This window comes from Coregonus clupeaformis, chromosome 25 (genome assembly GCF_020615455.1).
Source record: "Coregonus clupeaformis isolate EN_2021a chromosome 25, ASM2061545v1, whole genome shotgun sequence".
Lineage (NCBI taxonomy): Eukaryota > Metazoa > Chordata > Actinopteri > Salmoniformes > Salmonidae > Coregonus > Coregonus clupeaformis.
This window is the reverse complement of record NC_059216.1, coordinates 11,841,958-11,856,723: the sequence shown is the minus strand read 5'-3', so window position 1 is coordinate 11,856,723 and position 14,766 is coordinate 11,841,958. Positions and strand designations below refer to the sequence as shown.

General features: G+C 43.4%; 2 protein-coding genes across 3 annotated transcripts; both read left to right on the top strand.

Annotated features, from left to right (window-relative positions):
- The first annotated feature begins 426 nt into the window (after positions 1–426).
- On the top strand, positions 427–1,890 carry LOC121538783 (oligodendrocyte transcription factor 3-like). Its single transcript, XM_041846950.1, has one exon. The coding sequence runs from the start codon at positions 667–669 to the stop codon at positions 1,432–1,434; it is 768 nt and encodes a 255-aa protein (XP_041702884.1). The 5' UTR covers positions 427–666; the 3' UTR covers positions 1,435–1,890.
- Positions 1,891–5,173: 3,283 nt separating this feature from the next.
- On the top strand, positions 5,174–14,552 carry LOC121539200 (BSD domain-containing protein 1). 2 transcript variants are annotated; one of them, XM_041847517.2, is made up of 11 exons: positions 5,177–5,374; positions 5,966–6,029; positions 6,288–6,404; positions 7,029–7,196; positions 9,515–9,569; positions 9,953–10,068; positions 10,903–10,971; positions 12,027–12,111; positions 12,245–12,724; positions 13,260–13,363; positions 13,488–14,552. In XM_041847517.2, the coding sequence occupies exons 1-11, from the start codon at positions 5,361–5,363 to the stop codon at positions 13,512–13,514; spliced, it is 1,299 nt and encodes a 432-aa protein (XP_041703451.1). In that variant the 5' UTR covers positions 5,177–5,360; the 3' UTR covers positions 13,515–14,552. The 2 variants fall into 2 exon arrangements, with proteins under 2 accessions (XP_041703452.1, XP_041703451.1); XM_041847518.2 differs by lacking the exon at positions 13,488–14,552 and having other exon boundaries at positions 5,174–5,374; positions 12,245–12,723; positions 13,258–13,362.
- The last annotated feature ends 214 nt before the right edge of the window (positions 14,553–14,766 follow it).

Below are 14,766 nucleotides of genomic sequence, written 5' to 3'. Positions count from 1 at the left end.
ATTTTGAGGTTGCATCCTAATATTACACTTTATACGCATCACAGAAGACTGAAATATAACAAAACCTTTTGACATAGAAACACCGGATTTTCTGTGGCTTTAAAAAAATTATGTTTATTAATTATGAAATTATGAAAAATATTAATAACATTCCACCCATGAGGCCACTAGGTCATTTGATTGCAGGGAAGGGCTACTGTGTATGAGATGATCAGAAGACGGTAAGGAGATGATGGGGAGTTAAACGTGGGTGTGGGGCGTAGGGAGGGGGGCTGTAAGGGGGGGCTGCAAGGGGTGAAATTGTGTCCGTTCTGCAATTGGCTGCGAGTCTAAATGTCTCATTATGCGCCTCATTGTTCCTTTGTTGGAGTGGGGGGTATAAATGCACCCCTGTAGGGCTGCAGGGGGACAGACCCCTGACAAGGACCAGACACAGCACTTCTCCTGCCTGCGCCTGCTGTATCTAGCTATCTACTGAGCTCTGACAGAAGTGACAGTGAGAGAGCATCGGCCCTCAGGGAACTGTGGTCTTTTGTACTCAGAAAACAGAGAGTGAAGAAAGATACAACTTTGTGTTTCTTCTTTTCAGTTTATTTGTGGTTTTAGTAGTTTTTTTCTCCACTTTTGTGTTTTACATTTATTTTCTAAACTTCTTCATCTGTTGAGATGGACTCTGACGCTGGCTCCAACTCCAGCCGCTCCTCATCTCCAGACCTGGTGGTGGATGACTCCATGGGCAGCTTCTTCTCCAACAAGATGTTCCAAGCCTACTGCCGGGAGGAGGGGGCAGCCAGGGCCGCTGGGCAGGGCAGGGCTGACCGCTGTGCTGGGGGAGGCAAGAGCAAGACCCGGGTTGACCTCAAAGAGGGCGACGTGCAGGACCTGAGGCTGAAGGTGAACGGCAGGGAGAGGAAGAGAATGCACGACCTGAACCAGGCCATGGACGGCCTGAGAGAGGTCATGCCCTATGCCCAGGGGCCCTCCGTCCGCAAGCTCTCCAAGATCTCCACCCTGATGTTGGCCCGTAACTACATACTCATGCTGTCCAGCTCCCTGGAGGAGATGAAGAAGCTGGTGGGAGACGTGTACGGAGGTGGTGGTGCCCAGAGTCGCACCAGCCACCGCCGGATCACCCCTCCAGCCCCCACAGCCCACCTCCCCCTGCACCCCCTGGCCCAGTCCCTGCACTCCCTGGTGGGCAGCACGGCCTCTGCTCTCCACCACCCTTCGCCTCTCCCGGCTCCAGCCCCACACTCACCGCCCTCTGCAAGCTACCTGGGCTTCCACCATGCACCCGTACAGAGCCTGCTGAAGGACCCTCTCCACCTAGCCAGCTCCTACAGGCACTTTCCTGGTATGCCCTGTCCCTGCTCGCTCTGCCAGCCTCTACCAACCACCGCATCCACCCTGCACAGCTTTTCCATGGGCAAGTGAGCAGGCGACACCCAGGACTGAACTCTGTAGTTGAGGCCCAGGCCCACCCCAGGACTAAGTAGTTTACTGCCTGTGGACTGAGAGAAATTGTTGGTTGAACTGTAAAAAAAAACATTGGTAGCCCGCAGGACCTGTACATATTTTGTATATATCTTCTATTGAGTATGTCGCTGCTATTTTTCTAAATTACATTCCTTGTTTATATTGAAAATATTTAAATGCACACACAGGGACCATTTCAGAAACACTTAGATCATTTAAACCAGATAATTTGGCTATGCTTTGTATTTCATACTGTTGTTCTTGAAGCTCTTTTTCGAATGAAACAGTGATAATATCTGCTATTGCTATTCGATATGGAATATCAGTGTTACGGTAACAAATGAGAAAGATGGAAAGTGCTGTGTCCTTCTCTGCAGGTGTCTTATTTTCCTAAATTAAACCTTTAAAAACATTCATTTTCTGCTGTTTTACTTGAGACATAAATGGATGTAAATCTATTTACATCTGTTTACATTTTATTTGCATGTGTTTTTCAGCATGTCTTTTATCTTTCTAATTTTGAAACAGGCTACATAGCACTAAAACAGTAAAACACAAAGAAAGATATCCCTAACAGTTTACCATCACTGTGCACTGCATATATTTTAGGGTCTCGATGGTAGACCCAGGGGTTGCAGTAGTTAGCGGTGCTGAGCAGGGTAGGGGAGGGGTGGGGTGGGTGAAGAGTAGAGAGGGTGTTGGTTGCTAACCAGCCTGGAGAGGAGAAGCCTACCCCTGAGCTAAAGAGAGACAGAAGAGCCAGACAATGCAACGCTGCAGAGGGAGGCTGAATGTGGCACTCTGAGCTCTGGGATCATCCATCTTCACCTCAACAGGGTGTGGGAGATGAAAGGGCAGTGCGGGCGCCAGGACGGCGCATCACTTTTGTCTGGCGCAGGCGGGGGACAGGGCTGTGGCCCTCTCATCTGTGGGCCAGAGGATTTGTCACTGTCCCTGTATTCATACCTAGGGCACATCAGAATAATAAGAGTAAATATGTGCCGTTTTTACGTAGGATGTTTAAACGTAAGAATACACACCAAGTCTCCTTAGGAGAGAATATATTGCACTATTGCAATTTCAAGTGTTTTGAAAACCAACAGATCAAAACAGAGGATATCAAAGTTTTAGTTTTTTATTGTTTAAAAGTTTAAAAAATACATATCTTCATGAAACCAATTATATTTTTTTACTTATAGTCAATGATTGACTAACTATACCAAACACTCCAGAACAATGACATATGTGGGACGGACGCCACAGACGTGTATTTACTCAAACCCACAACAATGGCTCACCCCCACTTAGCAACAAATCAAGCGTGTAAAATACATGCTTATCCTCCCATGGCTGACGGATGAGGTGGAGATCAGGGGAGAAATAAAGAGATGTAACTCCTCAGACCCCTTCAACCCCCTCCTCCATGAGAGCTCTGAATAGAGCTGGACAATAGCCATGCACGGCACACAAAGACTGGAGGAGGCCAAGCTCTCGTGCCTGGGACACAGGCCCCCTCCATTCAATCTACATTTCATCATGGTAACAAGCGCTGTTGGGCCAAAAGGCCTGACACCTCGCCCGCCACAAAGGCGGTTAGCTCTAATTTATGGGGCTATTGACACTGTAAAGAACCCCTGTCAGTACTCTGGGACTGTCAGCTGTGGGACGTCCCAGTGGGGGGAGGCAGCTGCCAGCCTAGCCCGGGGAGGTGCCTTCTGTGGTGGGGACAGGCGCTCCGGCATCACCTGGTCCCTGGTCCCCTGACACTTGGACCCTGGGTCCTCCCACTAGGCCCCCCTTTATTTGGGCACAGGTGGGAATGGGAAGCAGAACACATTGTGGGGATTAGTGGGGTCGGCCTCCCTTTGGTGTCCTCCCTCCTTTAGGTGGATAATTAGGGACATTGACTTGTGCAAAGCTGGTGTTTCCTGATCGCTAGCAGATGGTGTTAACCCACAGAGCAGCAGCAGCAGGATGGAGAGTGTGAGGGTGTGTGTGTCTGTGTGGTGTGCAATGGATATGCATCTTAAATCATACAATATTGACAGTGCCTTTCTGCACCATTATGACCAGCCACTGTTGTCATCATAGTGCTTTTACATTTTACATTTACATTTTAGTCATTTAGCAGACGCTCTTATCCAGAGCGACTTACAGGAGCAATTAGGGTTAAGTGCCTTGCTCAAGGGCACATCGACAGATTTTTCACCTAGTCGGCTCGGGGATTAGAACCAGCGACCTTTCGGTTGCTGGCACTACGCTCTTAACCACTAAGCTACCTGCTGGTTGCTGGCACTTTCGGTTGCTGGCACTACGCTCTTAATCACTAAGCTACCTGCCGTTGCTTTTAACATATGCTGACCCGTTATGTGCTCTCTGAAATATATACAGTATGTTGGGAGCATATGCTGTGAATATGCTACCATGTTTAGGGAAATCCACATCAAACACATAGAAGGGCTTTTAATGTGAAGGTTTTGTCATGTTCAATGACTGCAGGCCTATTTCTACATTACCACGAACAGCTTGACAATACTTTGGCGCTTATCCATAAAAGAAATATATATATAAACATGCGGGGCAAAAACATTCTAAAATTCAACAGCTTTTTCAGTAGCAAGAAAAATACCTGATAGCGACACAATGAACTGCAGCATCAGAGAAAATAAAAGTCTCACGTTTTCCAAATGAGTGGAGAGTAAAGACTGCACAGTCAGGATTTCCACTATTGTATGCAGTAGTCATGATCATGCTAGCTGACGGCCCCACCCCATAGACACAGATGGATGAGTTAACAGGAGGGAATGCTAATCAATAGAAGGGTGTGTGTTACCCTGGGCTCAGCAGTAGACAGGATCGACAGAGTTAATTAGGGAACTGAAGGAGCCAATTAGGTGGATTGAGGGTCTGGACAGGGGAGACATATTGGAGAACATACGCACACATTGTGCTGCGTCTGCATACAGGGGATCTTCAATTAGGGGAGAGCTCTCCTCCAGAAGCTCGCAGCCTGACCTTTTTACTATCAGTTCAGTAAAGTCGGGCTCCCCTTCACCCTGCATACTGATGAGGGGGAAACACAGCTGGGATAGGGTCAACACACCCACTGGTCTGGGAATTAATGTTGACCCATTAAAGATAGAGTCACATAAGGGCAGATTTGATTACTAATCATGTGGCTAGTTGAGTTAAATCTTATGTCTCGCTTCATTATCTACCTACAACAAAATAGATGCATTTTCAGACGTCCTCTCTAGGAGACAGTGCGATTGACTGGCAGGCCACACTTTACCTTATTTATAATATTGAACAAGCTCAAACTAGTTAAAAATGATATGCTATAGACCATGAACATTTTCAGAAACCATAAAAAGTAATAGCATAATTTGCATACCATTAAAATGTGTGATACAAACTTTGAAAGGGCATAATTAGCCAAATATGCAAACCTATAACAACTGGCTCAGCCCTAAAGGCTTATTTTAAAATATTTTGATAACTTTCACCTTAGCTGGCCTTGATAATAAATGCAAATGGGTGCAAGGTTGGGGTTAAATTATGATACATTTATAAGGAGAATTTGAACGCAATGTTAGATTTAGTTTTCATAAAGTTATTGCGCCAGCGCAGCAGCCTACCAAACGCGTAGCTTGATCCTTGGCAGACACCGTAGTCCTAAATAAATGCCCAAAGAGCGTAGCTACCTAATAGCTAACAGAATTAATTTGGAAAATAATAATATTACATTTTATATGAGCTATCTATCCTAAAAATGTATTTACTAGAAGCATATACAAACTGAAAAGCGGTCGGTCTTTTACAAGCTTCTTCCTCATTCAGTGGGGTCAGAGTTCAGTAAATATTGGTGATGTCATGGTCTGAAGATGGCTGAAGACGGGTGAGTGAGAAGTCGCAAAATAGTTAAAATATAAATTAACCATCGTAATATATCCCACCCTCGGCATGTTTTTCTTTCATCTAATATATTTCCTTCATATTTAGCTATTGCTACATTCACCTATTTCAAAACGATGCAATCAGTTGCTTTGTCTGTTCTCGAGTCAATCGGGTTTTGTTTACTAAAAATATTGCACCATCTGTTTAGCTTGATGGCTGGCTAACTAGCTAGCAGTGGCTAGCAGAATTGTTAATGCCTAATCGCGGAGACCAACGTATTAATAGTGTGTTGTGTATATATTAACAGTGATTGGAAAAATACAGCGCTATGGTTTCCATTGTAGCTTTGTTAGCTATCTAGCTAGCTAACGTTAACAGCTAATGCAAATTCACTGGTGTTGATTAGCAAGTCAGCTAAATTGGCTAGATTGTTATCAGAGATGAGTGTATGCGCACTGTCACTCCTACCTGACCTGATCGTTAATGGCCTAGCTAAATAGTTATATAGCTAAAATGCAAGCTATGCATTGCACCATTAGTACCTGTTGATCCCGTTTTAATAATCTGCCATCACCATGTCTCTTTATTCCAGGGAAAGCTGCGAAGGCTGGTGGGGAGGCTGGCTTCAGCAAAGCTTCCAGGCCGTCAAAGATAAGGTAGGCATCCATGCTAGCCTGCACGGATAACCAGATTATCTCTCCAGTTTCATAATGAGCGACTAAATATAGCTATTATGTTATGTGCTGTGCCTTAAAAGGGCTAATTCAATGTCTAAAACATGATTCATTATAAAACAAGGTGAAAATCAATATCCTTGTGACATCCAATGTACACTGATATTGCAGAATGCAGACCTCTTACTGTACTCTGTTTGCACTTGTCAATGTAACTCCAACATTTAATTGTTTTTACAGTCATCTGAGGCATACGAGTTTATAAAGCGTGACCTGACAGAGTTCTCCAACGTGGTGCAACATGACGCTGCGTGCTCCATCGTCGCCACAGCAAGCGCCGTTAGAAGCAAACTAGCGGTAGGCCATTTGGTTCTTTACTAGTTTTTAGTTTTAATGTCACAAGCATAAGTATAGTGAAACACCTTTCTTGCTAGTTCTAAACCCAACAATGGAGTAATCAATAACAATATAATACTAAAAAAATAACATAAGGTAGAGCAAAAACACACAAGAAATAAAAATAAGAAATATGAAGAACATGAGAAAGTAAGTAAGCATACTATATACATGGTCAGTTCCAGTACCATATTTATAATGTGCAGGGATACTGGAGTGATAGAGGTAGATATGTATAGGGGTAAGCTGACCAGGCATCAGAATATATGATAAACAGTGTAGCAGCAGCGATGTATATGATGATTGTATATGAGTGGGTGTGCATGTGTGTAGAGTCAGTATAAACGTGTGTGCATATAATGTGTGTGAGAAATTGTAATGGAGTGAGTGTGTGTGTGTGTGTGTGTGTGTAGGGCCCTGTGAGTGTCCATAGAGACAGTGCAAAAAATAAAATACAAGGGTCAACTCAGTCTGTGTAGCCATTTTGTTAGCTATGGGTCACAGTGACCCATATTAGAAAAGTTAATATGCATTATCACTTGGTTATTTATAGGCATACATGTCACCTGTCCCACTTTGTTTCAGGTGGAGGGCTCCTCTGATACCACAGAGAAGGTGAAGAAGAGCCTGTCCAGTTTCTTAGGAGTGATAACAGACACCCTCGCTCCTCCCCAGGACATGACCATCGACTGTGATGTCATTACGCTAGTGGCAACTCCAGCAGGCACCACAGAGGTGTATGACAGCACCAAGGTGAGTATGTTAATATTGTGTTCAACTAATCACTATGACAGTGTGATTGAACTAATTAAGGACTAGATACTATGCTGTTTTACATTTACTGCTAATATACCCGAATCTTTCTCAGAAATGGTGTGTTAACATCATGTGTTATAACTTTTTCCCCCATCTGTTCAAACATGTAAGAGTGGTTAGTCTCAGAAGTGTTACTATAAAAATAAATAGTCGCACACTCTATACAGTACCAGTCAAAAGTTTGGACACACCTACTCATTCCAGGGTTTTTCTTTATTTTAACTATTTTTTACATTATAGAATAATAGTGAAGACATCAAAACTATGAAATAACACATATGGATCATGTAGTAACCAAAAAAGTGTTAAACAAATCAAAATATATTTTATATTTGAGATTCTTCAAAGTAGTCACCATTTGCCTTGATGAAAGCTTTGCACACGCTTGGCATTCTCTCAACCAGCTTCATGAGATAGTCACCTGGAATGCATTTAAATTAACAGGTGTGCCTTGTTAAAAGTTAATTTGTGGAATTGATTTCCTTCTTAATGCGTTTGAGCCAATCAGTTGTGTTGTGACAAGGTAGGGTTGGTATACAGGAGACCAAGTCCATATTATGGCAAGAACAGCTCAAATAAGCAAAGAGAAACAACAGTCCATCATTACTTTAAGACATGAAGGTCAGTCATTTGGGAAAGAAAGTTTCTTCAAGTGCAGTCGCTGAAACCATCAAGTGCTATGATGAAACTGGCTCTCATGAGGACCGCCACATGAAAGGAAGACCCAGAGTTACCTCTGCTGCAGAGGATAAGTTCATTAGAGCTACCAGCCTCAGAAATCGGCAATTAACTGCACCTCAGATTGCAGCCCAAATAAATGCTTCACAGAGTTCAAGTAACAGACACATCTCAACATCAACTGTTCAGAGGAGACTGCGTGAATCAGGCCTTCATGGTGGAATTGCTGCAAAGAAACCACTACTAAAGGACACCAATAATAAGAAGAGACCTGCTTGGGACAAGAAACACGAGTAATGGACATTAGACTGGTGGAAATTTGTCCTTTGGTCTGATGAGTCCAAATCTGAGATTTTTGGTTCCAACCGCCGTGTCTTTGTGAGACGCAGAGTAGGTGAACGGATGATCTCCGCATGTGTGGTTCCCACCATGAAGCATGGAGGAGGAGGTGTGATGGTGTGTCAGTGCTTTGCTGGTGACACTATCAGTGATTTATTTATAATTCAAGGCACACTTAACCAGCATGGCTACCACAGCATTCTGCAGCGTTACGCCATCCTATCTGGTTTGCGCTTAGTGCAACTCTTTTGTTTTTCAACAGGACAATGACCCAAAACACACCTCCAGGCTGTGTAAGGGCTATTTGACTAAGAAGGAGCGTGATTGAGTGCTGCATCAGATGACCTGGCCTCCACAATCACCCGACCTCAACCCAATTGAGATGGTTTGGGATGAGTTGGACCGCAGAGTGAAGGAAAAGCAGCCAACAGGTGCTCAGCATATGTGGAAACTCCTTCAAGACTGTTGGAAAAGCATTCCGGGTGACTACCTCATGAAGCTGGTTCAGAGAATGCCAAGAGTGTGCACAGCTGTCATCAAGCCAAAGGGTGGCTACTTTGAAGAATATAAAATCTATGATTCCATATGTGGTATTTCATAGTGTTGATGTCTTCACTATTATTCTACAATGTAGAAAATAGTAAAAATAAAGAAAAACCCTTGAATGAGTAGGTGTGTCCAGACTTTTGACTGGTACTGTGTGGAGTCCCCTGTAGCTCAGTTGGTAGAGCATGGCGCTTGCAACGCCAGGGTTGTGGGTTCGTTTCCGATGGGGGGCCAGTATGAAAAATGAATGCACTCACTAACTGTAAGTCGCTCTGGATAAGAGCGTCTGCTAAATGACAAAAAATGTAAAAAAAGAAATGTGTACCGTATATATATGACTGGTACTGTCATATATACACACACACAACATTTCGGCATCACTGTGCCTTCTTCAGGGTAATATCATGAATGCTTGAACCAGGGTATGTAGACAAACAGTGCAATTAGTGCAACCAATGATAATAGTGAGGGGTGTGTCATAATTATTAGGTTGATTAGGATGAATTGAGATGAAACCGTTAAAAGACAATAGTTTACAGCATATTGAATATATTAGGCTATTGTTATCATTAGCATAACATTATCAAAATGCAAAACAAACAAAATACGGTCTCATTTTGTTGCAATACTAGATATCAGAACACGTTATGTCACATGAGTATCTGAGTTACAGTGTGTGTTTTTTTCCCCAGGCTCGTCTTTACAGTCTGCAGGCTGACCCTGCTACATACTGCAATGAGCCTGATGGTGAGACAGTTCACATCTTCCTTTTCTATTGGTCTTCACTATTCTCATTAAAGAAAAGGTCATGTACCATGTAACGGCATTGCCCAGGCTTCATTCCCTCAAAACATTAAAAAGCCATCAGAATGGCAGTGACAATGGACTTAAGGCCCTTTAATTACTCATTCTACTCTACCCTAAATGTCCTCAAATGCACTCCAATACTTTTTTAAAATAATGGTCAAAAATCATCTCCTATTACAATGAATACAAATAATTTGGCAGGACAAGACTTGGGAAGTTTGGACTTCTATGCCAGTTATTTTCATGCAGTTGTTAAACTGTAATGAAAAACTAAAAAGGTGTCTTGAGTGTGTTTTAATTGTGTGTCCTGTGTTTTGTCCCAGGTTCCCTAGAGCAGTTTGATGCGTGGCTCTCAAGCTTCAGTCTGGAGGAGAGGAAAGGAGAGATCTCTGACCTCCTAGTCAATACCCCCTCTATCAGGGCCCTTTACACCAAAATGGTACACTTTCTAATACGGTTGGATCAAATTACAATAGGTTCATTTATCAATGATGATTGACAGCCGTTGTCAATGGTGACAACATCGTGATGTGACAGACGATGGTTTATCCTATTTGAACCTGACTGGCGCCGCGCAGTAGGCCTAACGGAGTCGGATAGCACATGAGTGACATTCCGAGTAATCTGACTTCCTATTTGCTATAGCCTATTTCAATTAATAGGCTATGTTTATATAGGCCTACAGAACGCAAGAGAGGAATGTGGGCTAGACAGAGTGGAGAATTTCACCAGAGCTTCGCAAAATGTCCAGTCTCTCTCACGCTGTCAGATGCGTGGGCCTTATAGGCTAAATCTATAAAACATTTATAACGGACATCCTTAACTATATTGTGTCTAGCAGTTTAAAAAGAAAACATAGGCTATTTTCCCTTGTCTCTCCATTCAATATGAATATTTGGGCTAGTACGCTTTCATAATTTTATGCATGCATGCTTTCTCTCTCGGTCAAACAATGAATTAATCTAACAGAGTTCCGTCTCAAAAAGTTGTTTAAATAGCCTAAAAACATAAGGTAGCCAGGGGACTAATAATGAGAGAGAACAAACAATATCAAGCGCCATCATGTGCGCGAGTCACAGACACACACCTGTTCCATGCTGAAGCTCCACCAGAAAGGAATATTAGAAAAGATTTGCCTGCACTTAGCCTCTGCCCAGGGTTTCAACATCTTTCGTCGTGAGTTTTATATTTGTTTATTTTTTGTTGGCCAATACCAGCATACATCACAATGTTTTATGAGTACATAATCACGATAGGACATTTTCATCCCTAGGTGCCAGTAGCTGTAGCCCATTCTGAATTCTGGCAGCGGTATTTCTACAAAGTCTTTCAGTTGGACCAGGTAATTCACTCACTTTTTTGTTTTGTTACTGGCATGTATAGCTCTCATGAACTGTCATGCACCTTCTTCTATCAGAATCCCATGTTAGAATGTAAACCTTGCCCCCTGCTGGCCAGTTGTAAGATTAGTTTGGAGTAGAGTTCTGCTACCCGACCCGAGCCCGACGGGCCCCCGATATTATACATAGGGTTAGGGCTGGATCGGGCCTGTTTTTTCATCAATAACTAAGGTACAGGCATGGCTCGGGTATCACTAAATTGATCACTAACATTTTTAAGCTGAGCCATTTGCTCGTGCTCTGCTGCGCAGTACAGTGATATCTGACTAAGATCATAACATTGTGTCAGAAGTGCTTCAACCTCATCAAATATAAGACGGGAGAGATTATTTCACAGAAAATAATAATGTTCCTTGAGTTTTGTCTGAGTTTAGAGTGACGAATAGTAGCTAACAGCTAACTGCTCTCTAATGTTTCGTAATTGAGCAGAGCAGCCCAAGCGGAGCCGTTGCTATTGATACTCAGAGCGCCATGAACAGAGCAGCTAATGGATTTACTAACGGAGAAAGTTATTTCTGATTTCGGGCCGGTCGGGCCTTTAATTTGGCAGAAACAATCGGGCCTGGGTAGGGTTTGAATGTCGCGTGCATGGGTAGGGCTCTACGTCAGAGCTCTGGTAGCTTAGTAGACTTTTGGAAAACAAATCTTGGCACCCAGAACCAAATCTCCCGCTATTTGATTTGGATTCGGACGTTTCCAGTCTGTCCTAACAAAGTCCACGCCCCCCTCTTCCAAAGCTCATTCCCAGGCTCTCCCTCCCTTTCTGGAAAGTACATGTGTTTTTATGATATTTTATGTGCTGCATGCTGACAAAATGGAGGTATTGGACAATGTATTTGGTGCAACTATTTCACAGGTAAGCAGTGTTTTTATTAGAGAGTTTTCCAGTTAAAATCCCCGTCCCCACTTCATACCATCACCTTAGCCGATAAATAGACACACTAAAAAGCTCGTAGTGTTCTGCTGATGGGTAATTACTAATGTGACTGACCACCAGGAGGAGGCGAGGCGAGTGGCCTTGAAGCAGAGAGCAGAGCAGACTACACACACAGAGGCTCTGGGCTGGGAGGAGGAAGATGAAGGTATGTCGGATAGGGAATTTCACAATGGTGAAATGTCTTAGTTCTGTGAGATGTGACCTGAAATAGGTCAGTCAGATTAGCACAGGTCTGTCTCATGTGACTCACTGTTCTCTCTCCCTTATTTCTATCCCAGATGACTTCCTTGGCGCCACGTCTTCATCTCGCCTGGACTTCACGCCCCCATTAGACGACCCTGTGACCCAGCTGTCACCACTTACACCAGTCACCATGGCGACAACCCCGCTCAGCCCCATCCCGTCTCCGAGCGGGGAGCGCTCCTCTCCCCTCTCCCTGAACAGCGACAGTGGCAGCCTGCCCACCCAGGTGGAGGTGAGACCAGCCAGGCCACAACCTGCAGTCGTGGAGCTGGCCCAGAAACTCAACAAGGCCAGCCTGGAGGAGAGAGAGCCAGAGAGGCAGCAGGTGGAGGAGAGGGTTAAGTTAGAGGCCCCATCCCAGCCTGAGCCCACAGAGAAGGCTACAGCTGAGAGAGTAACAGTCCAGGCCCCAGCTACCACCATCAGACCAGAGACAGAGGGGCCCCAGGACCTGAGGGTGTTTGAGCTCAACTCTGACAGCGGGAAGTCTACACCTTCAAACAATGGCAAAAAAGGTAAAAGGACATTTTATTAAGTTATTGGTGTGACTGTGGTAACAGGTTTTGATTGAATAGGGCCTAAGCTGTTCATCAAATCAAAATCAAACACATTTTGTATTTGTCACATGCGCCGAATACTGTGAAATGCTTACGTACGAGCCCTTTCCCAACAATGCAGAGTTAAAAAGTACGAAAACAGTTATAATTATCAAATAAGAAGGGAAAAAAGGAAACAGTAACAAAATAACATTAACGAGGCTTTATACAAGGAGTACAGATACCGAGTCAATGTGCAGGGGTACCTGGTAGTTGAGGTAATATGTACATGTAGGTAGGGGTAAAAGTGACTAGGCAATCAGGATAGATAATAAACAGAATAGCAGCGTGTGTGTGTGTGGCATCAATAGGCATGTGTGTGTGTGTATATATGTGTGTGTGTTGGTGTGTCAGTGTAGTATGTGTGGGTAAAGTTCAGTGAGTGCACAGAGCCAGTGCAAGAAGAGTGTTAAGTGGTCCTATCTGACCCTGTGCTTCACCCTGACCCCTGCAGGGTCCAGCACAGATGTCAGTGAGGACTGGGAGAAGGACTTTGACCTGGACATGACAGAAGAGGAGGTCCAGATGGCACTCTCAAGAGTTGACGCTACAGGAGAGGTGGGCAATGATGTATTTGTCATAAAATTTTTCTTGTTGCATTTCTTCTAACCCCAAACCGTTAAAAAAATAACATGCCTTAGAAACAATTATGTTGATCTAAATGACATGTTTTATTTTTCAGCTGGAGGACTGGGAGAACTGGAACTGATGATTACCGTGCCGTAGTGTTTCTATCCGGTCATTAAAGCCAGTTCTCGGCAGACGAACCATGCTTAACGTGTTTTACCCCTTTGTCCACGCCGTCACCATGTCACATTTGTTCATAGGGGAATGTCCCTTTGGTTTGGACCATGTTGAAGGCACTAGCAAAGCAATGGGAATCCAAGGCAATAAGATTAGAGCCAAGGCAGCATCAGCTGTCAGTTTGTGCATATAGGTCTCAAGGCGTCTTGTTGGTTATTTCTTGAAACAGCTTGTATAACTTAGAGAGAATATGACACTAGTTTAGGAATGGTTATTGTTCCATTTGACTAAAGCTATGTGACATGTATTGGCTTGTCAGGATGAGAATGGGTTCACCACATAAGGGAAGCTGCTGCGCTCCCTCTATCTTCTGAAATGCCATTAAGTACATGTAAATTGTTGCTAGTGAACTTCTTCAAAGTTATGAGTGGCGGGAATTATTACTTAACTTTAGGCTGCAGAATAGCCATAAAACTGTAACGCTGCTTATCACCTTTCATGAGATGGAATTATTCATGTGGTTTATTGAATGGTGAATATATTGATTTTAGAAAAAATTCTCAAGTGATTTACTAACTCATCTATCTTATGCAAGTGAATATTCATAAAGGAACATACTTTGGCCTTCATAGAGAGCATTCATTTTGGATTCACTCCCAACTCTAGATACATATGACCTTGATAGACACGCGATAGTGTGGACAAGATATCCAAATGTTTTGTCACACAAGACACTGATCTGAGTTTAAACACAACCAATCCATGTTGTACATTTTACATTCTATGTTTTCATCCCTGTCCTGCTAAGTAATTGATGTGAACATATCTCTTCTGTGACCTCCAGGGGCCACGTTTCCTCTTTATTTCCTGTCTCTGCTACATTAATGTTCACATCTATTATTCTATCTGTCCATGTCTAATATTATTCTTGGTGGGTAAGGGTCACATTTATTGTCAATCGTCAAAAGAGAAGATAATGACGCAATAAAGAGGCTGCAAAATGTTTCAGGTGTCATGGTGCCAGAGTATTGGGCTTGGATGTCTGAGGGGGTATGGTCTGTTGTCATGTTATTTCTGATGTAAAATAATTGAAATCCCACAGCCTGCTTTGCAATGCTTAGTATGGACATATATACTGCACAATAGCTCTGAGTATGGAGTTAGCAGTGTGCAGAGAGCCAAGAGGCAATGAGGGCTTTGCTTGATTTATTAAACAA